The 27601-nt window shown below is 42.9% G+C and overlaps 1 protein-coding gene across 2 annotated transcripts in view; it reads left to right on the top strand.

Moving 5' to 3' along the window:
- Positions 1-4924, top strand: part of BBS4 (Bardet-Biedl syndrome 4) — a 45885-nt gene extending 40961 nt beyond the window's left edge. Inside the window, exons 11-17 of one of the 2 annotated variants that reach the window (XM_069765625.1) lie at positions 266-418; positions 1823-1994; positions 2080-2149; positions 2262-2400; positions 2661-2865; positions 2957-3080; positions 3114-3252. In XM_069765625.1, the coding sequence (XP_069621726.1) occupies positions 266-418; positions 1823-1994; positions 2080-2149; positions 2262-2400; positions 2661-2865; positions 2957-3048 (831 nt within the window). In that variant the 3' untranslated portion in view covers positions 3049-3080; positions 3114-3252. Of the gene's footprint in view, positions 1-265; positions 419-1822; positions 1995-2079; positions 2150-2261; positions 2401-2660; positions 2866-2956 lie in introns of both variants that reach the window. The other variant, XM_069765624.1, reaches the window with a different exon arrangement.
- Positions 4925-27601: the final 22677 nt, after the last annotated feature.

A 27601-nucleotide genomic window follows, 5' to 3' on the forward strand; every position in this document is an offset into this window, starting at 1 on the left:
ATACAGTGTTTTCCTATAGTGGCATGTATGTATAATACATTTATAGTGGTATGTATATATAGTAATGTATCTGTCTACAGTGGTATGTATAGTAATGTATTTATACTGTTGCGTATATAGTATTTATCTATAGTGGACATAAACATGCACGCCACTGCTGGTGTATTGTAGTCCATAAATTAGTAGTGTCGTACCATAGCTTATAAAACTGACTCGGCAGATGTAACCCATTGTATCGCTTATGACTTTTATACTTCATTTGTAGGGAATACTAGCTGCTGGCTGTATGATGCAGTCTCATGGGGATTATGATGTTGCCCTCAGTAAGTATAGAGTTGCTGCATCTAGTGTCCCGGAGAGCTCCCCACTATGGAATAACATTGGAATGTGCTTTTATGGGAAGAAGAAATATGTAGCGGTAAAAATGTATATCTGTCTGTTTATTTTTATTAATTTGTGATGTACCATATGTTACAGACTGTAAATGTTTAAACCCTTCACGACATATGATGTATAGGTGCGTCTTATGTCTTGATCTGGACTTTGATGCAGGCTCTAGCACTGAGCCTGCATCTTTCCCCCGTACATGATGACTGATTTAATCAGCTGTCATGTGCCTTTAACAGCCGCGGGTGGATCAGAGCTCCACACAGCTGTTAACCAGTTAAATCCAGCTGTCAATCTTTGACAGTGGGATTGGACATGCGCCAGTCAGAAGCGCTTCACAAATCCCACCCTTCGGCGCCCCTGTCTTGTGATCGGGGGGCACTGATGGGTTATCATGACAGATGGGGGTCTACAGAAGACCCCCGTGCCTGTCATTATTATTTTCCTGTGTATACTGGCTCGTGGCCGGCGTTCATAGGAGATCGTCCGATCTATCAAAATATAACGTTATTTGATTAGATCGTTAAACGGGGTAACGAGAAAAAAAAATCAAAACCCCTGAATTACATTTTTCTTGGCCACCACAACATTGCAATAAAATGCAATAAGAGGTGATCAAATATCCATATAGAGAGTGGCTGGATCTTTACAATTCTGTAGATCAACAGATCTGTATACATTTTTCAACTTTGAGTCTTTCTTATGAAAGATTAATAATAGATTAATGCTCATATTGGAACATTAAAGGAAACCTGTCACATTGAAGTTGCAGTCTCATCTAGGGACAGCTTGGTATAGAGAAGGAGAAACTGAGCAAAATGATGTCTAGGATTGTGGGAAAAGATTCACTCTAATTTGTATGTTACTCATGAAAGTCCCTGACTTCTGTAAATATGAGTCCAGTGGGCGGTCCCATCTGATCAGCTCCTCCTACTTATAACATCCTGCCTGCAGATGGGAAACCATTTTCAACACATGTCCGCACAAACAAACTACATTTTAATCAATAGATCACCAAAACAAAGGTGTTATACAAAGCTGGGTAAAAAAAACTGGGGAGAAAAAAATTGTTCTGAGCAGTGGTGCCATCATCTGGTGAATCTTCAGAGCTAATTGGGTAATTTTCGGTATTTTTTACGCTTGAAAAAACGATTGAATCAACTTTTCCGTTTTTTTCTCCCTGCCATAATAGAGCAGTTTGTTACATGCATTATGGGTCTCTTAGTGATGTCTTCGTCTAGCTAATAAAACTACTATTGCTTTAAATAAGAAATGTGCTAGTGGTGGTCTTCTTAAGGATGCTGTGTTATGATTTACCGTGATTAAAAATGTTCTTTGACAGAACAAGAAATGACATGTAATGTGTCTTCTATATAAATCCCCATGTTCGTGCCCCTTTTTTTCCTTATGCTTATATGCGCCATTTTTCTTACAGGCCATCAGTTGTCTGAAGCGCGCCCTTTACCTTTCCCCATTTGACTGGAGGGTTTTATACAATCTTGGGCTTGTTCATCTTAGCATGCAGCAGTATGCCTCCGCCTTCCATTTTCTGAGTGCAGCCATCTCCCTACACCATGGAAATGCAACACTTTACATGCTTTTGGCAGGTGGTATATACAGAATGTTACATCCCGGCTGTTCCTCCTCTCTAGACTCCTTCTTACCGCACGCTCTCTTTTTTTTTTTTTTAAGTGTCACTTACTTACCTGGAAGATACTGAGAATGCGAAGAGCTCATACCAACAGGCAGCCAGTCTGGACCAGTGAGCGAGCAGAACGTTTCTTATTCATTATTTATTACTTATTCCTTTGTTTACCTGAATGTTGTTGTTTTTTCGATATTTTATTCATATTCTCGCGTTCTCTCTTTCTCAGGACTGATCCCCTTGTGAATTTGAACTTTGCTGTTCTGCTGTATAACCAGGGTGATAAGAAGGGAGCCTTGGCCCAGTACCAGGAGCTGGAGCGAAAAGTCGGTGTCCTCAGAGAGACTTCATCTGAATTTGACCCTGAGGTGCGAATAATAAGATGCAAACAATAGCAAAACACTGAGTTACGTTTGGTGTAAGAAATAAATCTCTTCTAGGATATTATCAGGATATCGGTATTTCTAATGTGAAGCATATTTTGATTGCTCTAGTCTGATAAATTTCAGAATTTAGCATAAAGTATTTTACCGGACCATATGACCATATGTTGCTTTGGTGGGAACTAGGCATGTTCCTGAATTGGCATCATGTCTAAAACCTTCCCCATGTGGGCTTCCTTATTTAGATGGTTGATATGGCACAGAAGTTGGGGGCTGCATTGCAAGTTGGAGAGAGTCTGGTGTGGACAAAGCAGACAAAAGACCAGAAGGCCAAGCAGCGTGCTGCAGTGAAAGGTCCAAGTGCTGAGCAGACACCTCTGGGGTCTAATCAAGCTCTAGGTAGGGCAATGTCTTCTGCAGCAGGATACAGTAAGGCTCCTCTGCCTTCAGGTGAGACATTAAACCCAACAACTTTTTTTTTTTTTTTAATGAAACTACTTTGATGAGAATTCATAACATCCATAACTTTGTTTTATATAAGGCTCCACTTCTCAAGTCTCAAAACCTCCATCTCTGCCACTGGAACCAGAGGACCCTTCAAATTCTGGCTCCACCTCCGAATACAGAAGGTGACACCGTTATATCTCATGACATCAATGAAGAACTGTAATGGATACTCAAGAAACTCTTTTTCTCAGTGAAAGAATGTTTTTGCACAGATACAAGTTTGACTATATATGATGTAAGGTGGGATAGTAAAAAGGGATGTTCACTGAAGTCCTCTGTCCAAATGAGCTGCCACAATGGGGTGCCCACTTTTTTAGCCATAACCGAGAGACAGTAGCTAGACCCCTTGTGACCAGCTAGAAAGATGTTTTTGGCAGACATTCCCGTTAGAAGAAAATGTATGTTGACATTATGTGCAATTAATCCACTATCTGTTACACTTGGCAAACTTGGAAAAGGGAGACAGTACATCTCCTTTGAGAAAAGTGGGCTAATCCAACAGATCTATCCTTCCCCCCCCCCCAACTCCCAGCTTTTGATATCAAGTAGAGTCAGGATACCCATATATATAGATTAGTTGCTCAGCCATTCCTGCTAAAAATCAATTGGTTTATCAGCATTTGAGGGATTGTCCGGTGGGTTCATTTTTTTTTTTTTACTAATAGCTTAGAATTGGCAAAAAATGCTTGCCTTACTTGACCCGCTTCCAATCCTGACACTGCACAGGTTTACCAGTCTCTACTTTCTGGTCTTGTCCCATCATAGAGGAAATGCCACTCAGCCAATCACAGACAGAGGAAGGTTCTGATGCAACTAGTGATTGGCTGAGTGGGCATTTCTTAGCAATTCCTGTGTTTCAAGATAGGCCAGGAGGTAGAGACTGGCGGGGAATCTGGGCATCGTTGGAAATGGAGCTGAGGGGGGATCAGCAAGGCGAGAATTGCTCCATTTTGTTATTTTTTAGTCCATTCTCAGGCATTGGTATAATATTTTTACCTGTCAGACATTCCAGTTTCATCTAATGTGTATGATCACCTTGAGATGAAGGCTATTAGCCAGGGAAACGAGGAAGGATTCCTTTCACTGTCCAAAGCTTCAGTTTTCTCCGTGGAGAAGTGAAACCACATACATTGTAGTTTATCTTGTTCTTCAGAAATTATGTTGGCTATATACTTCTAGTTTTTGCTGATGCAAGTTTATAATGGAGCCTGCAGTAGTAGACTTTTCCTGGGACTGGAATAAGGCTTTACGCATAGGAAGAGCTAAATAACGGAAAGTTTCAACAGTGCTTGCCTCTGCTGTCTAACAGGTTGGCCCATTATAAGAACTTGGCCCTTATTCACAGGATAGTTGAAACTGCTGATAGCGGACCACCGGGCTCCCACAGATCCCAATTTTGGGACTCCAGAATTCCCCTGTGATTGGAGAGATGATCACACATGCTCACCAGTCATTGTCTATGGAGCTGATGGAGAAAACCAAGCTCTATACTCTATCTCTGCAATGAAAGGAGTGGTGGGGCGCATACTATTGCTTCATTCAAATGCTAGATTCCAGTGCCCCATTCTTGGGATCTCTGAGGGTCTCAACCGTCAATCCCAGTGATCAGCAAATGTTCCCTTAAAGTCTTAATAGGTGCTCGATTATTAGAGGTCTTTCTTTTGAGACAATCATTTCTAGGTTAAAAGGTCATGTTTGAATTTTATATATTGTAGGGTGTCACAACATCTACGAACATTAGATCATTAAACGAGTACACTGTTATGCTGTAACTGTTGTTCAGCCTACAATGTATAAATGTAACCTGTTTATCTAGCATACTATTATTATTATAAGTTGTGTATTTTTATTTTTTTATTGAATTCTTTTCTGGCATGACATAAGTATATTTGTATTCATGTACTTTGATAGAGGTTCTTCAGCGTATGTAAGCTGACCTGTAGATGATGTATATAGATTCTTGTTTTCTATAAAATAGAGAAAATAAAACACTTAATATCGACACTTTGTATATATTTTTCGTCTTAACCTTAAAAATGCAAATTGTCTCTTCAGAGAGGAAAAGGACTAAAAGCCTAGTGCCATCTATTGAAGGTAGCAATCCTTAAAGTATGTTTCCACGGGCAGAAACCGGCAGCGCTTTGGACGCAGCACATGTTCGCTCCGTCCAAAGCGCTGCCGGCTTTTGAATGCCGGTGATCCCGCATGTATTCATTGAACCATGCAGAATCACCGTGTCCTAGACATTGGACAATGATATTGATCTTGCAGAGACGGAGCGTCTCCGCAAGATAAATTGACATGCTGCAGTCTAGAAAGACGCGCCACATGTCCGTTAACGCCGGGAAGCCGGAGGCGTCCCTGCAGGCATAGTGGAGATGGAATTTCATGAAATCCCCTCCACTATGCTGTAACAGCTGGCTGTGCGTGTCAGACGCTGCGGCTGTATGTAGCGTCCAACCCACAGCATTTACTGACCGGAGAAACATACCCAAAAAGTCAATATCAACACTTTAATGAGCCTTGCCATATACTGTACAGTCATGGCCAAAAGTATTGACACCCCTGCAATTCTGTCAGATAATACTCATTTTCTTTCTGAAAATGATTGCAAACTCAAATTATTTGGTATTATTATCTTCATTTAATTTGTCTTAAATGAAAAAACACAAAAGAGAATGAAGCAAAAAGCAAAACATTGATCATTTCACACAAAACTCCAAAAATGGGCCAGACGAAAGTATTGGAACCTTCAGCTTAATACTTTGTTGCACAACCTTTAGCCAAAATAACTGCGACCAACCGCTTCTGGTAGCCATCAATGAGTTTCTTACAAATCTCTGCTGGAATTTTATACCATTCTTCTTTGGCAAACTGCTCCAGGTCCCTGATATTTGAAGGGTGCCTTCTCCAAACTGCCATTTTTAGATCTCTCCACAGGTGTTCTATGGGATTCAGGTCTGGACTCATTGCTGGCCACCTTAGAAGTCTCCAGTGCTTTCTCTCAAACCATTTTCTAGTGCTTTTTGAAGTGTGTTTTGGGTCATTGTCCTGCTGGAAGACCCATGACTTCTAAGGGAGACCCAGCTTTCTCACACTGGGCCCTACATTATGCTGCAAAATTTGTTGGTAGTCTTCAGACTTCATAATGCCATGCACACGGTCAAACAGTCCAGTGCAAGAGGCAGCAAAGCAACCCCAAAACATCAGGGAACCTCCGCCATATTTGACTGTAGGGACCGTGTTCTTTTCTTTGAATGCCTCTTTTTTTCTCCTGTAAACTCTATGTTGATGCCTTTGCCCAAAAAGCTCTACCTTTTGTCTCATCTGACCAGAGAACATTCTTCCAAAACATTTTAGGCTTTTTCGGGTAAGTTTTGGCAAACTCCAGCCTGGCTTTTTTAAGTCTCGGGGTAAGAAGTGGGGTCTTCCTGGGTCTCCTACCATACAGTCCCTTTTCATTCAGACGCCGATGGATAGTACGGGTTGACACTGTTGTACCCTCGGACTGCAGGGCAGCTTGAACTTGTTTGGATGTTAGTCGAGGTTCTTTATCCAACATCCGCACAATCTTGCATTGAAATCTCTTGTCAATTTTTCTTTTCCGTCCACATGCAGGGAGGTTAGCCACAGTGCCATGGGCTTTAAACGTCTTGATGACACTGCGCATGGTAGACACAGGAACATTCAGGTCTTTGGAGATGGATTTGTAGCCTTGAGATTGCTCATGTTTCCTCACAATTTGGTTTCTCAAGTCCTCAGACGGATCTTTGGTCTTCTTTCTTTTCTCCATGCTCAATGTGGTACACACAAGGACACAGGACAGAGGTTGAGTCAACTTTAATCCATGTCAGCTGGCTGCAAGTGTGATTTAGTTATTGCCAACACCTTTTAGGTGCCACAGGTAAGTTACAGGTGCTGTTAATTACATAAATTAGAGAAGCATCACATGATTTTTCGAACAGTGCCAATACTTTTGTCCACCCCCTTTTTTATGTTTGGTGTGGAATTATATCCAATTTGGCTTTAGGACAATTTTTTTGTGTCTTTTTTCATTGAAGACAAATGAAGATAATAATACCAAATAATTTGTGTTTGCAATCATTTTCAGGAAGAAAATGAGTATTATCTGACAGAATTGCAGGGGTGTCAATACTTTTGGCCATGACTGTAACTTAAGATAAAAGTCAAACCAGAATCTTAATTTGCAAACAGTGTTTCAGGTGCTGTCCCCAAAGTGTGAGATCTAGTTTAGCTGGGTGAGAGGTGTCTTATCTGGATCCAAGAAGTAACATTTCTCCTTGTGGAGAGTGACATGCCAAGCTTGACCTGTCACTCTCCACAGGGAGAAAGGTTACCCTTTGGATCTCTTGTCTTAACCTTGAAAGAGCATTTCTTATGCCATTGTTATAGTGTTAAGAGGAGTCTTACCGCTGATACATCTTTAATTTTACCTACAAGTCTTGTTATTCATGGCTGACACGGAATAATACTCATTAATACAATTTATTTTAGTTAAATAAAGAACTGGTTCCAGCAGTAAGGAATAGAAGTCATTCATTTATATTTACTATTTCTTTTTAATCCACTTTGATTTTTGACTCAAAAATTGAACGTGTGATTCCAGTTTAAGAATAATTTATTAAAGAGGTTGGCCTCTTTCTGATGAAATCCCTAAGCTCTCTAGCTTTCTACCACAACACCCTTTATAAGCACCCAGGGTTGGCGTTAGGGGCAGGCAGACCAGGCAGTTCCCATGGGCCCCTGCTCCTTCAGGGGCCCCCATCCAGTGGCATGCTGCTAATAGCAGCACACCACACGGCCGCTATCGGGCCCGTAAGAGGGACCCGGCTCCGCCCCCTCATCGACGCTGATACAGTTGAAAGGACTGATGGAGGAGAGAGCATCAGCTGATGCTCTCTCTTCCATCACTCCCGCTCTGCTTGTGACTCAGTGGGTGCACAATGATGTCACATCATCGTGCGCCACGCTGTGCCTGCAGTTGAGCTGATGTGATGAGACCGGAGCAGCGGCTGCAGCAGCGCGAGGAACAAGGAGGAGAGGTGAGAATTGTTTGTGTGTGGGCTGCACTACACTCTGTCTGTGTGTGTGTGCTGCATTATAGTGTGTGAGTCTGTGTGTCTCTGAATTATACTATGTGGGGGGGGGGGGCTGCATTATACTGTGAGTGGGGGCTTCAATATGCTGTGTGTGGATAGGCTGCATTATACTGTATGTGAGTCTGGGGGGGATGAATTATACTGTGGGGGCTGCACTATACTTTGTATGGGGGCTGCATTATACTATGTCACACTGTGGGGGACTGCACTATGCTGTGTTGCTGTGTGTGGGCGAACTGCAATATACTGTGTGGGGGGCTGCACTATACTGTGTGGTGGCTGCATTATACTGTGTTGCTGTGTGAGCGAACTGCACTGTACTGTGTGTGGAGGGCTGCATTAAACTGTGTAGGGGGGCTGCATTATACTGTGTATGTTGGGGCTGCGCTACACTGTGTGTATCTGTATTATACTATGCGTGGGGCTGCAGTATACTATGAGGGGAGCTGCAGTATACTGTTAGGGGTACTGCAGTATACTGTGAGGGGCTGCATTATACTGTGTGAGTGGAGCTGCATTATACTCTGAGGGGGCTGCATTATACTCTGAGGGGACTCCGTTATACTGTGTGTGTGTGGGGCCGCATTATACTCTATGAGGGGGCTGCATTATACTCTGAGGGGGGCTGCAGCATACGCTGAGGGGCGCTGCATTATATTCTGATGGGAGCTGCATTATACTGTGTTACACTGTGTGGGGGCTACACTATGTTGTGTTGATGAATTGCACTAAATTGTGTGTGTGGGGGGCTGAATTCTACTGTGTGTGTGTGGGTGGGGGGGGGGTGCCGCTGCACTATACTGTGTTTGTGTGTCTGCATTATACTGTGTGTGGGTGTCGGGCTACATTATACTGTGTGTGTGTGTGGGACTGCAGTATACTCTGTGGGGGGCTGCAGTATACTCTCTGGGGGGCTGCAGTATACTGTGTGCGGGGCTGCATTATACTCTATCAAGGACCATGGGGTGTGCATTATACTATATGGGAACTGCATTATACTGTATCGAAGACTATCTGTCACCATCATTCTTCCTCAGTGGTGTAAAGAAACTCGGGAACAAGTGTCAAACGACTTCAATATTGTCGATCACGCTCGTTTAATGGCTTTAACTCAACGCATATAAATACAACCGAAATGTTTCTGTGTGATGGTGCAATATGTGAGCATTTGGGGCTCCACTATAAACTTTGCCCAGGGCCCCACTTTGTCTAAAACCGGCCCTGTAGTCACCACACTGCCAATACATCCAGTTTGTAAGCACTGGGTGCTGCGTATGTTGCATCATTAGCACTCAAGGTGATCTACCCATGTGACCACTTTCCCAACTCATCTGTGCCAGTGCTGAAATCGTTCAGTCCATGCGCAGATACAAGACATTCTGCTGCCTCTATCTGCACATGCACTGTAAGCTTTCAGCGCTAGGAAAAAGACACCGATAGAAAAGTAATCACATGATTAGTTCACGTGACCTGCCGCCATATTAAGCGCCGCAGATGAGCTGTCCACTCTTTACATGCTGGATCCACAAGCAGCAGGGGGACTAAAACTGGGTGTTGCTGCAGGAAATGAGGGGGTTGGAGGTTCTGTGGAAGTACATTTCAGTTTATACCGTTTTAGAGATTTTGCAGAAAGTGGACGTCGCCTTTAAATTTCAAACTTTTCCAATTTTGTAAAAATTTTCACATACATAAAATTAGAAATATAAAGAAACAAATAAATGTTAAAATTTATTTTTACTCCATGTACTCGTAAGAAGGTAGTAAAAGATGATGTAGGTTCATACACCACACCTTTCGTAGTTTTATAATTGTATTTAAAGACAGATAATTTGATTACAAGACATCATTTTTCTTGTCTGATTGGTCTGACGCAGTTATACTTCTGGACACCATTACACCCCTTATACAACATAAAAAATGCCTTCCAAGTTCTGTAGGAACACAGGGCATATCACAAAATTAGTCAGAAGTGCTTAATTAATAAAAAATAGGACTTGTTGAGGGTGTAGCATGTGTAACAGGTGGGCATATTGTGGTGAAATGAGATAGCTGGAGTACCTCCCCAATCGCTGCAATATAGGTAGCATCCAATACCTGTCTCCTGCATTATTGATTAGCATCCGAAGACAGTGCCCCCATAATTGGTGAGGTTTATTCTAGGCTGGGCCCAGCCAATCATATCTGTCACCCCACAATGAGAACCTGGCGAGGGCTGCGCTGCTGCATTCATGGTACATTATAGCTATTTTAACAGATGTAGCTACCACAACATGGACCTAGAAACCTCGTATTTCCAGGCCAGGAACATAACTGAAATGTAAAGCTCTCCCGTAAATGTGTGTCACTGGGTGAGATGCTTATACACACACACCGTTGGGTCCAGAAATATTTGGACAGTGACTTTTGCTCTTCATGGCACTATTTTTTTTTTTATTTCAAATTTAGCAACTGAGATGCAATTTAAGTGAAGACTTTCAGGTTTACTTTAAAGGGGTTGAACAAAAATATTCTGTGAAATGCTTAGGAATGGAAACCATTTTTCTACAAAGTCTCCTCATTTCAGGGGCTCAAAAGTAATTGGACAAATTAACGTTACCATAAATAGAATGTTCATTTTTAATACTTTGTAGAGAATCCTCTGCAGACAATGACTGCCTGACGTCTGGAAGCCATGGATGTCACCAAACGCTGGGTTTTCTTCTTTGTGATGCTTTGCCAGGTCTTTACTGCAGCTGACTTCAGTTGTTGCTTGTTTGTGGGTCTTTTTGCCCTAATTTTTGTATTAAAGAAACACTCTCAGTAAAATTTTTATCCTCTTTATTAGAGATGAGCGAACATCGTCGGCTCCCTCCTTATTTGGCAAGCTATACCGCTTACCGATGAAGCTGCATGTGTCTCTGCTGTGTGACTGTCACTCTCCATGCATGTGTTGTGACTGTCATACAGCAGTGTCACATGTAGCTGCGGCGCCGAACAGCTGATCATCGGGAGCGATCCAGGTTCCCGATGCAGCTTCTTCAGTAAGCGCTATAGCTTTCCGAATAAGGAGGGAGCCGATGATGTTCGCTCATCTCTAATCTTAATAAATTGCAGTCATCATATTATATAGCACTGTGTACTTACAATTGCTCATTTTGCCTTTCTACCCAGTAAATTTCTCTTTTCTATGCTCTTTGTAGAAACAGGAAGTCTCTTGACCCTGTATTTATACATTTATCATTCCCTTTTTCAAGTCCTGACTCAGCTGGTCCATTCCTTTCCATGCCAAGGACTTTGCAGTGTTTTATACAGGGAAAATAGACTTTCTGTTTCTACATAGAGTTTAGAAGGATTCAGCTAGTCAGTTTTTAATCCCGTGATGTCATAGACCTAATGGAAAACAAAATGAGCAATTGTAAGTACCTAGTGCTATATAATATGATGACTGCAATATATTACGAGGATAATAACTTTGATGGGTGCGCTTCTTTAACCATGTGAAATGCATGCTCGATGGGGTTGCCCCGGCCATTGCACAATATTCCACTTCTTTGCCTTATAAAACTCGAGTTGCTTTCACAGTATGTTTTAGGTCATTGTCCATCTGTACTGTGAAGCGCTGTTAATCAACCTTACTGCATTTGGTTAAATCTGAGCAGACAGTATAGCCCGGTACACTTCAGAATCCATCCGACTGCTTCTGTCTTCAGTCATGTAACACTAGTGCCATTGGAAGCCTTACATGACTGTGCATCACAATGGCTCCATCAGGTTTTACAAAGGATATGATGTGCTTTGGATCATGAGCCATTCCAGACCTACTCCATACTTTATTCTTCCCATCATTCTGGTACAGATTAATCTTTGTTTCCTCTGTCCAGAGAATGCTTCTTTAGATGTATTTTTTAGCAAAGTCTAATCTAGCCTTTCTATTTTTAAGGCTTATTAATGGTTTGCACCTTGTGGTGAACCCTCTGTATTTGCTCTCATGAAGTCTTCTCTTTATGGTAGACTTAGATATTGAAACCTCTACTTCCTGGAGACTGTTCTTCACTTGGGTGGATGTTATGAAGGGGTTTTTCTTCACCATGGAACGGATTCTGTTGATCATCCACCACTGTTGTCTTCATGTGGACGTCTAGGCCTTTTTGAGTTCCCAAGCTCACCAGTACCAAACTTGATTTGACCATTCCCATCATTTCTGCTATCTCTTTGATGGATTTCTTTTTTTTCTCAGCCTAAGGCTGAAGTCGCACTACCGTATAACACTGGCATAGCACTTGGCCCAGTGTTACCATGGGGCAGCTCACATCTGCGATTATATTTTGTCATGCCGATTCACAGCAATTGGCAGTGAGACTCGGCTCACTCGCACCCATACAAGTCTATGGGTGCATGTGAAACCTCAGACTGAACTCGGATATCATCCCAGTGCAGTCTGACATACGCTGAGTCTGGCCATGGAGGAGATGGAGAAATTACTTTGTAGTCTCTGCACCAGTGCTGCGATTTTCTCATGTGAGGGGATCGGAGTCCAGTGGCAGGACACTCTGCTCCCTCTCGCAACAGAGCTGGAGCCGATTGTGATTGGCATATCGCATCGGATGCTATACGCTAGTGTGTCTCCAGCCTAATGATGGTCTTTTTCTTTTCCAGTGAGAGCTCCTTTTAGCAACATGTTATGGGTTCACAGCAACAGCTTCGAAATGCAAATGCCTCACTGGGAATTAGCTCCAGACCTTTTACCTGTTTAAATGATGGATTAACGAGGGAATAGCCCATGCAGCCCATTAAAGGGACACTGTCACCTGAATTTGGAGGGAACAATCTTCAGCCATGGAGGCGGGGTTTTTGGGTGTTTGATTCACCCTTTCCTTACCCGCTGGCTGCATGCTGGCTGCAATATTGGATTGAAGTTCATTCTCTGTCCTCCATAGTACACGCCTGCGCAAGGCAAGATTACCCAAATCAAAAACCCCGCCTCCATGGCTGAAGATTGTTCCCTCCAAATTCAGGTGACTGTGTCCCTTTAAAGAGCTTTTGAGATAATTGTCAAATTACTTTTGGTCCCTTTAAAAGGAAGCAGCTACAAATTAATGAGTTGTAATTCTTAAATCCTCACTCCAATTAGGATGTGAATATCCTCAAATTAAAGCTGAGAGTCTGCATTTTAGGCTCATGTTGATTACATAACTGTATCTTGAATATGTTTTGGTAAACAGCTACAGAGGCTTGCAAAAGTATTCCCCCACTGGCATTTTTAGTGTTTGGCTACCTCACCAACGGGAAATCCACTGTTTTTTTTTTATGGTTTGCATCAGTTCATGTAAAGAACATGCCTAGAACTGTGAATATTTGGTTTTCTTTTTATTGTGAAGTAAACATCAAATAGTACAAAATTACTGGAAACTTCAGTGTGCATAACTATTCACCTCCTAAAGTCAGTAATTTTTGAGCCTCCTTTTGCGGCAATTACAGCTGCAAGTCACTTTGGATAAGTCTCTATGAGCTTTCCACATCTTGCCACTGAGATTTTTGCCCATTCAAGGCAAAACTTCTCCAGCCCCTTCAAGTTAATGGTTTCCTCTGGTGAACAGCAATCTTCAAGTCTGACCACAGATTCTCAATTGGAATAAGGTCTGGGCTTTGACTAGACCACACCAAAACATTTACATGTTTCTTCTTACACCACTTGAGTGATGCTTTAGCAGTATGCTTTGGCTCATTGTCTTGTTGGAAGATGAACCTCCGTCCCAGTTTCAAATCACTGACGGACTGAAACAGGTTTTGCTCAAGAATATCCCTCAATTTCGCACTATCCATTTTCCCCTCGACTCGGAACATTTTCTTTGTCCCTACTGGCGAAAAACATCCTCACAGCATGATGCTGCCACCGCCATGTTTCACTGTGGGGATGGTGTTCTATGGGTGATGAGGTGTGTAGGTTTGGTGCCAGACATAGCGTTTACCTTGGTGGCCAAAAAGTTCAATTGTGGCCTCGTCTTAGCACCTTCCTCCATACATTTGGGGAGTCTCCCACGTGTCTTTTGGCAAACTCAAAAGGAGCATTACAATTTTTCTGTGGCGTCCGTTAGACGGACTACGTTACACCGCGGCATAACGCGGTGTAATGCAGACCGTTAACGCCACCATTATGTTATATGTCGAACGCATCGCTAGCGCACGCCCACAATGGGAAATTCAAAAACTGCAGACTTTTCAGTTTAGACAAGATAACCCTTTTAAGGTAAAATTATCTATACTTATTTTGGCATATTTAGAGGCAAATTACTCAGTGGTTAACAGGAAATTAATTTATAGACTTTCTACTCTTTCAGGATGGCGAAGCTACGACATGTATCATAGGGCACATTCGTACATCAATTTTTCATGTACAAGTGCTATCCCATTTTATTCACAGATAGCATTCATACCTATGGCAGTCTATAGGGCTCTTCACATGTCCATGACTTTTTGTGGTCCGTGCACAATTGCGGAGACATGTCAGATAAAATTCAAGTGTCAGATCAAACTCGGCAGTGAAGTGAAAGTCTATGGATCCGTGAATAAATCGGACGGCACTCTGATGCTATCACTAACTGATACAAGACCATGGAGAAACTTTTTTTCTCATCACTGAAAAAAAAGATAAATCACTGATGAATTGGTCTGTTTCCTTCGTATGTGAAAAAAATTGATGTCTGAATGAGGCCTTGCAGGTGCTTCCATTGTCCTTGAGATGGCAGAGTGCTCTACATGTCTGACTTAATTAGAAAGGTCGAGAAATCAAAATGTGCAAAATCCTATGTCCAAGTCAACAGTTTAGATACAGGTTAAAGAGTGTAGACGTAGAACCAAAGGGATATGTCTTAGCAATACTTAGATCAATAATAAAACCTATTAGCTGAGGGAACATTTTCCTATCTAGGTCGTTATGTAACTTTTTTGTTTGCTGTATCCTGTTAACCCTCTTGTGAGCGCTATTCCCTTAGGTGCAATTATTTCTAGGTCCTGTGCAATTATCATCTCCACATTTGTCAGGTGTGACTGTACTGTAAATCTGGCCGTAACTACATCCCAGTCATGCTCATTTTCTTAATCGGTATTTAAAATTGCATTTTTGTAATTTTTCCTTTCATATTTATAATGATACAGTTTCAAAATAATTTTTGCAACCTCCCTCCCATTACTGGCACACCTACACTTACTGACTTTACTAAAAAAAAAAAAAAAAAACGCTGTTAAAAGTGTTTTTCAAGAATGCATTAAAATATAAAATTGGACACCTTCAGTAATACAAAAGGCAGACTATCCTAGTCATGTGTTAGGATGGGCTGCGGTCAAAAGAAACACAGCTCCTGAGACTCAACTGTCAGAGAATCTGTATCCTAAGCACGCGTGCCAGAGAAGTGCATAGGTCACAACCATTTCAGATCCAGCAGGCCAGCCCTGATTTGGTGGTGATGTTCTGCTGTCTCGGGAGGTCAGTGCTATCCCCCTGCTTTCATGTGTGATGCAGTGACCCCTGTTACAGCTAGGGGGCTTCATGTTCTCAGAATACGCACGGAGGCGTATTGAGGCATGGTAAAGAATGGCAGTTGCAGGCATAACTATGCTGGTGAGACAGTGTCCGGCACAATTGTAAATGGCCGGTATGTGTCGCAGAGGGAGTCTGCGCTGTAAGCCAGTATTGTTGTCCTGGAACTTGTAATTTCTATCAGGGCAAACTATCAGGAGAAACCGCCAGGTGGCACTCCCCAGCGGTTTATGCTGCCCTGACAGTGAGAACCCAGAGTCTCAGACAGCCTGTGACAGCTGTACCCACAGCGCCCGAGAGCTGGGCAAGAAAACACCGTTACAGCAGAGCTGGAGTGAGCAGAACGCCAGGTGGTGAGTGTACTGAAAGGACCTGTGGTCACATGACAACAGGGGGCGGGGCTTAGTGTCCTGTAGCAGGAGTATGCAGGATACTATAGGAACAAATGGTACAAGAGAAGGGAAAGGGAGTCACCGGACACCAGGGAAAGGATGAGGCAGAGGGAGACGCAATCCAAGACAAGCCGAGGTCAATAAACGGGAGCAGTAACGCAGTACACAAGGAGCAAGGAAATAAAGAATAGTCAGGGACGTGGCAGGAGTCAGAAAACCAGAGAAGCAGATACACAGTACAGAATCAAAAGGCAAAATCACACCAGGGAACAGAACCGAGTCAGAACCATACAAGCAAACTAGAATACTGGCACAAGGTACAAGCAAACAGAGGTCAACACACTCAGCCAATAGCAAAAGTATAACTGACAGAGATTGGAGCTTCCCAGGGCTATAAGAAGCTCACCCTGAACCAAAGAGAGGTCAATAATAAGCCCCAGGTGTGCAGGTCATAGCCTGCACAGATCAACACATTAACCCCTGGCGTGCAGGTGAAACCCTGCACTGGGATCATGACAGTTTCATAAAAGATGTGTTTGTGTAGTTGAAAAGGGAGGCTTACAGGTTAGACGGAGAGCTGGGCGGGTCTAACCACACACACCTCCTACCTGTGGAAGTGGCTTCTGTGATATAATGTGACTATGGTCTGGTCACATGGTCGGAGTGTCAGGTCCTGGAAGGTTTGTGTGTTGGACGGTCCTATGAGTGGATGGATGTCCTGAATAGCACACTGAGAGGCGGTGGACCTGGATGGCCTCTGTGTTGGATTGTCCTGGGAGTAGGACCGGATCCCTGAATAGCACACGGAGAGGCCGTGGACCTGGATGGCCTCTGTTGGATGGTCCTGGGAGTAGAACCGGAGTCCTCAAGAGCACAGGATGAGGCCATGGCCCTGCAGAGCCGGTGACGGATACTGTATTGGGCAAGCTACAGACCGTCTGAGGATCTGGCCTGTCAGGTGGCTTGGTGAGCAAGGCCTTGTCTGGGACAGTGATCCCAGTTCGGCAGCTTCCCTGGGAGAGTTCTGACAGGAGTCAGTGTGTGGAGCAGGAGCTCCAGGAAGGTAACCCAGAGTTGGGGGACTGTGTGTACTGATGAGTCAGTTAATGAACTATGCGGTCACCCATGGTAACTGGACGGAGTAAGGTCCAGCATGTTTAGTGACCACACTTAATGTCATGTTCCAATACAGTGTGTAATGGATTGTTCGTAGTACGGTTTATGACTGTATAATAAACTGCATAGACTGTTTAAAGTGGTACAGTACCTTAAATCTTGCCAAGGGAGTATTCCCCAACCCGCTAGTGATCGCGGTGTCACACATGCTATACCTCCGATGTCTCCTCTTTTTGCCGTGCACTGCGTATGTCAATGAGGAGTTCATTGCTGAGTATTTTATAGGACTCCAAGGTCAGCATCCATCTGTCCTCTATACATACTTGCAATCATTTTATTAACTCATTCTTCACTTTTCCTGAATTCTAGTCCTTCATGGGATTCAACCACCCAGACAGAACTTTTTCTGCTTTAATGTGACTGGTATTCTTCATTATGGAAAGAGTAAGGGCCCAGCAGAATAAGGATAAATAGTAATAAACGGGATGCTACAGGTAGCTTGAATGAATATGATGTTAGAGAAAAGAGGCAGCTGCATGGAAAAAATGGTACTCACCCATTATAATAAATAATGTAATTTATTAAAGACTTATACACTAAAACAAAGACAAACACTTAAAACCAATTTTAAAAAATTCTTTATTTGGCCACATTGTACATACAGTGCCTTGAGAAAGTATTCGGCTCCCTAGAACTTTCAACCTTTTCCCACATACCATGCTTTAAACATAAAGATACCAAATGTAAATTTTTGGTGACGAATCAACAAGTGGAACATAATTGTGAAGTTGAACGAAATTTATTGGTTATTTTAAATTTTTGTGGAAATTCAAACACTGACAAGTGGGGCGTGCAATATTATTCGGCCCCTTTAACTTAATACTTTGTTGCGCCACTTTTTGCTGCAATTACAGCTGCAAGTCGCTTGGGGTATGTCTCTATCAGTTTTGTACATCGAGAGACTGAAATTCTTGCCCATTCTTCCTTGGCAAACAGCTCGAGCTCAGTGAGGTTTGATGAAGATCGTTTGTGAACAGCAGTTTTCAGCTCTTTCCACAGATTCTCGATTGGATTGAGGTCTGGACTTTGACTTGGCCATTCTAACCCCTCGATACGTTTATTTGTGAACCATTCCATGTAGACTTTGCTTTATGCTTGGGATCATTGTCTTGATGGAGGACAAATCTCCATCCCAGTCTCATGTCTTTTGCAGACTCCAACAGGTTTTCTTCAAGAATGGTCCTGTATTTGGCTCCATCCATCTTCCCATCAATTTTAACCATCTTCCCTGTCCCTGCTGAAGAAAAGCAGGCCCAAACAATGATGCTGCCACCACCATGTTTGACAGTGGGGATGGTGTGTTCAGGGTGATAAGCGGAGTTGCCTTTACGCCAAACATATCGTTTGGCATATCATTGTTTCCACGTTTGGTGTGTCTCCCAGGTGGCTTGTTGCAAACTTTAAATGACACTTTTCATGGATATCTTTGAGAAATGTCTTTCTTCTTGCCACTCAACCATAAAGGCCAGATTTGTGCAGTGTACGACTGATTGTTGTCCTATGGACAGACTGTCCCACCTCAGCTGTAGATCTCTGCAGTTCATCCAGAGTGATCATTGGCCTCTTGGCTGCATCTCTGATCAGTCCTCTCCTTGTTTGAGATGAAAGTTTAGAGGGACGGCCGGGTCTTGGTAGATTTGCAGTGGTATGATACTCTTTCCATTTCAATATGATCGCTTGTACAGTGCTCCTTGGGATGTTTAAAGTTTTGGAAATCATTTTGCATCCAAATTCGGCTTTAAACTTCTCCACAACAGTATCACGGACCTGCCTGATGTGTTCCTTGGTCTTCATGATGCTCTCTGTGCTTCAAACAGAACCCTGAGATTATCACAGAGCAGGTGCATTTATACGGAGACTTGATTACACACAGGTGGATTATATTTATCATCATTAGGCATTTAGGACAACATTGGATCTTTCAGAGATCCACAATGAACTTCTGGAGTGAGTTTGCTGCACTGAAAGTAAAGGGGCCGAATAATATTGCACTCTCCACTTTTCAGTTTTTGAATTTCCACAAAAATGTAAAATAACCAATACATGTCGTTCGACTTGTTGATTCTTCACCAAAAAGTTACATTTGGTATCTTTGTTTGAAGCATGATATGTGGGAAAAGGTTGAAAAGTGTCAGGGAACCGAATACTTTCGCAAGGCACTGTAGAACTACATAACTACATATCTATATGCCAGTGCATTTCTAGGTATCTGTATTCTAAAGGTAAAATAAATATCAGATTTTTTTTCTTCCTATAAAATTACTAAAAACGAAAAAAAAATTACAATCATGACATTTTTAATGCACTTTTTTTAAAAAAACAGTAAGAAAAATCATCAGAAGCACTGACATTTGGTATCCTTGTATACATAACAAATTTGTACAATACAATAAACAGATTATTTACAAAGATCGGGTTATAGAGTAAATAAAATGGTGTGATTGATTTTTATTCTTCATTATTGAAACCCATAAAAAAAATTAAGAAACATGAATCGGAGTATAAATGCTGCATTTTTTTCCTGCTGCTTTTATGTCTGCATGTTTTGTGTAGGGGTCCAGATCACACAACGTAATAACAATTTTCTCTGAGTATTGCATTTTTGGTGGGGATTTCAAGCTTAGATTCTGTATATAAATATGCAATTGCATTTTTTTCAGACTCCCCATAGAAACTTAATAGAGAAAAAAAAACATACAGTTCAATAGTGTCTCTAGACACACAGTGGGAGTGAGTTTTCATGAAATTATTTCCACTTGGCTTGGACAGTTTTCTGCAGCAGAAAAAACGCAGCATTCACGCGATGTAGGAACACAACCTTGTAAACATGTTTGGCAAAGTGGCAGTTAAAAAAAACTACAGATCGTCTCACAAAAAAGCAAGACACAATGTGGTGAAGCTTACCTAAAAATGAAAGTGTTATGGTTGCTATAATGTTGAATGAATGAACAAAATATAAAACCAAAAGGTCCCAACCATCCTGGATACAGCAGGACAGTCCCAGATTGGATCTACACCTCGCTGTCCTAGGCGGTCTCTGCTGAATGTCCCTCTCTGCCATAATGCCCCCTCTAACATCTCCTGACAGGGTAGAAATGATAAATGGGTGTAGCCAAAATGTAGCCATGGCACGCAATGCAGGTCACCTGGTCTGTCCCTTTTTCTATTCTATGAATGTTGAGAGGTATAGAACTGCATGACAGGAGAAAAAATAGCTTCTCCTCGGCTGACTAAGAACGAAGGACTGAAGTGGACAAAAAAACTCATTTGTGTTCAGCCAGCCAAGAAAATATATTTCTTCTGGTGTCACAGTGCTTCTTCAACAGTGCCGGTATACATATATGCTTAGGACACCGCTCCCCTTCACAATTGAGACACAGGTCTCGGAGCTGTTTTTTCAGACTGCAGCCAGTCCTGACATGTGACTAGGATGGGCTGCCGTTTAATAAAATGGCTCCAGTCACGAAATTCACTCTTGGAGAACCCCTTGAACAGAATAGTTGGCTGCTAAGAATACCCTTAAGGCTGCCATCACACTAGCAGTATTTGGTCAGTATTTTACATCAGTATTTGTAAGCCAAAACCAGGAGTGGGTAATAAATGCAGAAGTGGTGCATATGTTTCTATTATACTTTTCCTCTAATTGTTCCACTCCTGGTTTTGGCTTACAAATACTGGTGTAAAATACTGACCAAATACTGCTAGTGTAATGGTAGCCTAAGACTGCTATGCCAGTTTGAGGAGGCACTATATACAGTTAGATATATTTGGACAATGCCACAAATCTTGTCATTGTAGCTGTTTACCAAAACATATTCAAGATATAGATATATAATCAACTAGATGGTGGCCCGATTCTAACGCATTGGGTATTCTAGAATATGCATGTCCACGTGGTATATTGCCCAGTGACGTAGTATATTGCCCAGCCACGTAGTATATTGCACAGCGACGGAGTATACAGCACAGAGCCACGTAGTATACAGACTTAAAATAAAAAATAAACATATACTCACCCTCCGAAATCCTGTTGAAGTCCTGGCCCTGTGTGCGGTGCATGCGGCAGCTTCCGGTCCCAGGGTTGGTATGGGCGCAGGACCTGTGATGACGTCGCGGTCACATGACCGTGACGTCATGGCAGGTCCTTGTCGCATACCATCCTTGCCACCGGAACCTGCCGCTTGCATGGAGCGGTCACCAGAGCGTCGTGAGGAGCGGGAAAGGCGCCGGAAGGTAAGTATATGATGATTTTTTATTTTTTTTTATAATTTTTAACATTAGATCTTTTTACTATTGAGGCTGCATAGGCAACATCAATAGTAAAAAAGCTGGTCACACATGGTTATTAGCAGCGTTAATGGAGTGTGTTACACCGCGGCATAACGTGGTCCATTAGTGCTGCCATTAACCCTTTGTGAGCGCTGACTGGAGGGGAGTACGGAGCGGGCACTGACTGCGGGGAGGAAGGAGCGTCCATGTTGCCTCCGGACTGCACCTGTCGCTGAATGGTCGTGGGCGTTTTGCCACGACCAATCAGCGACTTGGATTCCATGACAGACAGAGGCCGCGACCAATGAATATCCGTGACAGAAGGACAGACAGAAAGACGGAAGTGACCCTTAGACAATTATATAGTAGATATGGGCTTAATGTGCAGACTCCCAACTTTAATTTTATAGTATTCACATCCTAATTGGAGTAAAGGTTTAGGAAATACAGTTATGTAATATGTAAATGCGAATTTTTAAAGGGGCAAAAAGTAATTGGACAATTATATAAAAAGGTGTTTAATAGTCTGCATTGCCTATGCAGTCATTATTCCACAACAAAAGGGGAGAAGCCAGCGCTGCTTGTGGTCAGAACACAATTTGAAAAGTGCAAATGCACATATTAATTTCTGACTGTATATCAAAATGAGATATTTAGCAAACAATTGATCAATTCTTTGAGCCACCCCGCCACGTCATGGCAATCTCTTGGGGCAGTCCTGCTCTACGTTTTTATATTCGCTGTGCCATTACGGCCTCCTTAATATGTAGGAGAAAGACCACGTTAGTCCCGCTGTACTTTTTTTTATGTTTTACTCACTGTGCCATTACGGCCTCCTAAATGTGTTAAAAGCGGGACCATATTGAAGGCAAACCGTACCTTATTCCAGCCTTAAGTAAGCAAGTAAAAGGTCTGGAGCGGATGCCAGGTGAGCATTTGCATTTGGAAGCTGTTGCTGTGAACCCACAACATGTGGTCAAAGGAGCTCTCAATGGCAGAATAACAGGCCATTACTAGGCTGAAAAAAAAGAACTCCATCAGAAAGATAGCAGAAATGATATGAGTGGCCAAATCAATGGTTTGGTACACTTTACAAAAAAAAAAAAGTTCACTGGTGAGCTTGGAAACTAAAAAAGGCCTGGACATCCACAGAAGACAACACTCCTTCCCAATATCCACTCTAGTGAAGAACACTCTCCAGTAAGTAGGTGTTTCAGTATCTAAGTCTACCATAAAGAGAAGGCAAATACAGATGGTTCACCACAAGGTGCAAACCATTAATTGGCCTTAAAAATAGAAATGCCAATTTAGATTTTGCCATAAAACACCTGAAGAAGCCAGCACAGTTCTAGAAAATCATTCATTGAACAGATGAAACTATCACTATATCTCAACAACGCCATCAAGCATGCATTTCGCATGACAAAAACTTTTGAAGAAAAACTCATAATCAAGCAATAACTCAAGTCAACTGGAGTAAAAGCCTGGCACAGTATCACAAATGAGGAAATCCAGCTTTTGGTGAAGAACATGACTTCCAGACTTCAGGCAGTCATTACCAGCAAAAGATTCTCTAAAAAGTATTAAAAATGAACATTGTATTTATTAATTTAAATTTGTACAATTACTTTTGAGCCCCTGAAATGAGGAGGCTTTGTAGAAAAATGGTTGCAATTCATACATTTTTCACAGGATATCTTTGTGCTACCCCTTTAATTAAACCTGAAAGTCTTCACTTCAATTACATCTCAGTTGTTTCATTTTAAATCCAGAATAGGGACATGCAGAGACCTAATCAGGAAGATTCAGGCACTATCCAAATATTTCTGGACCTAACTGTATATGGTCTATGTGAAAGAAGACCAACTCCTGGTCATTCATTTGTTTTGTTTTTTTTTCTGGGGGCATAAATAGGTAGTGATGCTTAGCTCTTAGCCACTATTAAATATTATGTAAACTCTAGAGAGCAGAGGCTCTTTTTAAACTCAAATTCACAGAATTTTTTTGAATAATTCGATTTGCGTTAGGGAATGTACAAATGTTATTCTAACCCTGTGTGGATGCGTGGGTCTTAACAGTGGCTAACGTTTAAAAGTAATTTCAATTGTAATGTTCTCATATATTATGTATCTTGCAGATTTCCGGTAAATGTGATCTCATTTGCGTCATTTAATTTCCATTATTTTGGTGGTGAGAAGCACAATCTCGTCTATTGTCTGTTTCACATGTCAGCAAATCTGGCTCCGGCTGAAGAACATGGTCATGCCTGAGCCAACTGCACATCAGTGATTGCACATACCAGAGGGATTCTACTCCAGTTCACAATTTCCAAACTTCCTGGGTGCTTTGGTTGAAAAGCACATTTGTGTTGATTATTATTATCTTTATTTATATAGCGCCAACATATGCCGTAGAGCTTTACAGTTTAACAAGTCAAGTAACAATGTTTAAAATAATACAATAATTAAAGGCAAAATAAGATGACCCTGCTAGTCAGAGCTTACAATCTGCAATGAGGTGAGGGAGACGCAAAGTACGGGTGCTTATTTACAATGATGGTCCAGCCATCTTGAGGGAGTGGGGGATAGATAAAGGCTGCATGAGGTTGTCGCGAACCAGTATTTGTGGTGCTGTTGGGTGCGGTGGAGTTTGACGGAGGTTTATTCTCAGATAGATAGTTAATGGCAGTGGCGTAACTACAAAGTTAGGGGCCCCGTGCGAACTTCCAAATGGGGCCCCCCCCCTGCAGCCCTGCCATACAACCCAATGTAACCCCCATAGAATAATGGCCACACATGATGCTCAATACTGTATAACGGCCACCACACATGATGCTGCATACTGTATAATGGCCACACATGATGCTCCATAGTGTATAATGGGCACACATGATGCTCCATAGTGTATAATGGCCACACATTGCTCCATACTGTATAATGGCCAGACAGTGCTCCATACTGTATAATGACCACCCACACATAGTGCTCCATAGTGTATAACGGCCACACAGTTCTCCATACTGTATAATGATCCCACATAATGCTCAATACTGTATAATGACCACAAATGATGCTCCATACTGTATAACGGCCACACATGATGCTCAATACTGTATAATGACCCCCCTCCTGTATGCATGGCTCATCTCCCTCCTATCCCATATACATAGCTCATATTACCCCTCCTGCATGCATGACTCATATCTCCCCATGTATGCATGGCTCATATTCCCCCCCTGTATGCATGGCTTATATTCCCCCCTGTATGCATGGCTCATATTCCGCCCCTGTATGCATGGCTTATATTCCCCCTGTATGCATGGCTCATATTCCCCCCCCCCGTATGCATGGCTTATATTCCCCCCTGCATGGCTTATATTCCCCCCTGCATGGCTCATATTCCCCCCTGCATGGCTCATATTCCCCCCTGCATGGCTCATATTCCCCCCTGCATGGCTCATATTCCCCCCTGCATGGCTCATATTCCCCCCTGCATGGCTCATATCCCCCCCTGCATGGCTTATATTCCCCCCTGCATGGCTCATATCCCCCCCTGCATGGCTTATATTCCCCCCTGCATGGCTCATATCCCCCCCTGCATGGCTTATATTCCCCCCTGCATGGCTTATATTCCCCCCTGTATGCAGGCTTATCTCTCCGCTCCTGCTCGGCGCGCCGGCTTATGTCCTCCTTCATCCCCCGTCCCTCCGGCCCTCATACTCACCTGTCTTCCCACTGCACGGCCGTGCCGACATCCCTCGCGCTCTGTCCCGACTCCAGGCGGCGGCGCCGGCGCAGCACCTTCTTCCTGCTTGAGCGGTCATGTGACACCGTTCATTAAGATCATGAATATGCGCATATTCATGATCTTAATGAGCGGTGTCACGTGACCGCTCAAGCAGGAACGAGCTGCAGTGCAGACGCCGAGACCATCGCTGGAGCAGGGTGAGTATTCAAGGCAGCGGCAGCGGCGGCGGCGGGGGGGGGGGGGCCCTGGAGCGGGGGGAGGCACTGCCAGTCCGAGCCTGCCTGCCGGGCCCGGGCCCCTGACCTGCCGGGCCCGGTCGCGCTGGCGACCGCTGGGACCGCGGTAGTTACGCCACTGGTTAATGGGCTACACACACACACACACACACACGTAAAAGGACTTTGAATAGGGAATGTGATCGGTCGCTATGAACAGATGTGTTTTGAAAGAGTACCTAAAACTGTGTAAGTTGTGGATAGTCCTAATTTCTTGGAGTAGAGCATTCAAGAGGATTGCCGCAGCGAGGGAGAAGTCTTGGAGTCGGGAGGTACGGATTACTGCACAGGTTAGTCCAAAGTTGCTTGTAGAGCGTAACAAGGGGGTAGGTTGATAAACAGAAATGAGGGAGATGTAGGGGAGTGCTGCACTGTGGAGAACTTTGTGGGTGAGAACAAGCAGTTTGAATTGGATCCTGTAATGAATGGGCAGCCAGTGCAATGACTATCGAAGACACATCCGAGTACAGATTAGCCAGATGGATAACCCTGGTTGCTGCATTAAGGATAGACTGGAGAGGGGAAAGTAGAGTGAGGGGGAGGCCAATTAATAGAGCATTACAGTAGTCAAGGCAGGAGTGGATCAGGGCAACAGTGAGGGTTTTTGCTGTTAACTTGGTGAGAAAGGGGCGGATTCTAGAGATGCTCTTTAGGTGTAAGCGGCAAGAGATTGTGCATGGGAGGTGATGGAAAGTTTGGTGTCAAAAAGAACACCCAGACAGCCTGCCTGCTGCCTAGGCATTATTATGGTGTCACCCACGGAGAGGGAGATGTCAGATTTAGGGAGGTTAGTAGACAGCGGGAGTAGTATATACATACATGTTTAATAATTTGCTCAAAGGTCTTTTCTGGTATAGAATCAGACTCACCGGCCTATAGTTCCCTGGGTCCACCTTCTTCCCCCTTTTGAAGATAGGAATATTTGCTCTTCTCCAGTCTTCTGGTACTTTTCCTGTTCTCCAAGAATTTTCGAAGATTATGGAGAGTGGTTCAAAAATTTCTTCTGCTATCTCCTTCAGTACTCTGAGATGTAATTCATCTGGACCTACAGACTTGAATTCATTTATGTTAGCTAAGTATTCCTTCACTATCTTTCAGTTTATAGATATCCTGGATTTTTCTATTCCTTTAATAGGACAGTGAAGATCAGTTGATGTTGCATTTCTTTTCTGAGATAAAACAGATGCAAAATAGGAATTTAAAAGTTCGGCCTTAACATCCTTTCATACCATTTCATCATTTTCATCCTGTAAAAATCCTATAGCATCGTTGACTTTTCTTTTACTTTTGATGTATCCTTATCCTTTTTTTTATTGATTTTGACGTCTCTTGCAAGTCTTAATTCATGGACAGCTTTAGATAATCTGATTCATGCCCAGCAAGTTCTGCAGACTGCATTATAATCTTCTTTAGATATACCTCCCTCTTTCCATTTGATAAACATTTTTTCTTCCTGTTTAGCATGTGTTTAAGTTCTGTGTTCATCCATGAGAATGAGAGTGTTAGAACTGGGGGGATGACCTGGAAAATGTATTGTGGGGACAGGAGTATGCAGACTCTACCACCAAGTCTGTTTGGTCTCGGGCAATGGAAAAATTGTAAGGCTATGTTTCCACAATCAGGAAATGTAGCACTATGGACGCAGCAGATACCCTGCTCCGCCCAAAGCGCCACCCCCTTTTTGTACGTGCGGTAATTCCGCATGTGTTCATACACACATGCGGAATCACCACATCGTATTCATAGACGCTCCATCTACGCAAGATAAGTAGACATGCTGCGGTCTAGAAAGACGCGCTGCATGTGCATAAACACAAGGCCGCCAGATGCGGCCGTGCGCACATAGTGGAGATGGGATTTCATAAAATCCCCTCCACTATGCTGTAACATCTGGAGGCTGCGGATTGGACGCTGTGGATGTATGCAAATCCGAATGTGTTACGCCACATGGAAACATACCCTAAGCCGCCATAGGAAATAGATGGATTTTATTTCCGATCTTCCGGTTTCCCAGAGGATGTCGGTTATCTGGGTTGTTTGTGACCGGTTCTCTAAGGTGGTTCATTTGGTGCCTTTGCCTAAATTGCCTTCCTCTTCGGATTTGGTTCCGTTGTTTTTTCAGCATGTGGTCTGTTTGCATGGTATTCCGGAGAATATTGTGTCCGACAGAGGTTCCCAGTTTGT

Source organism: Ranitomeya imitator, chromosome 4, assembly GCF_032444005.1.
Source record: "Ranitomeya imitator isolate aRanImi1 chromosome 4, aRanImi1.pri, whole genome shotgun sequence".
Taxonomy (NCBI): domain Eukaryota; kingdom Metazoa; phylum Chordata; class Amphibia; order Anura; family Dendrobatidae; genus Ranitomeya; species Ranitomeya imitator.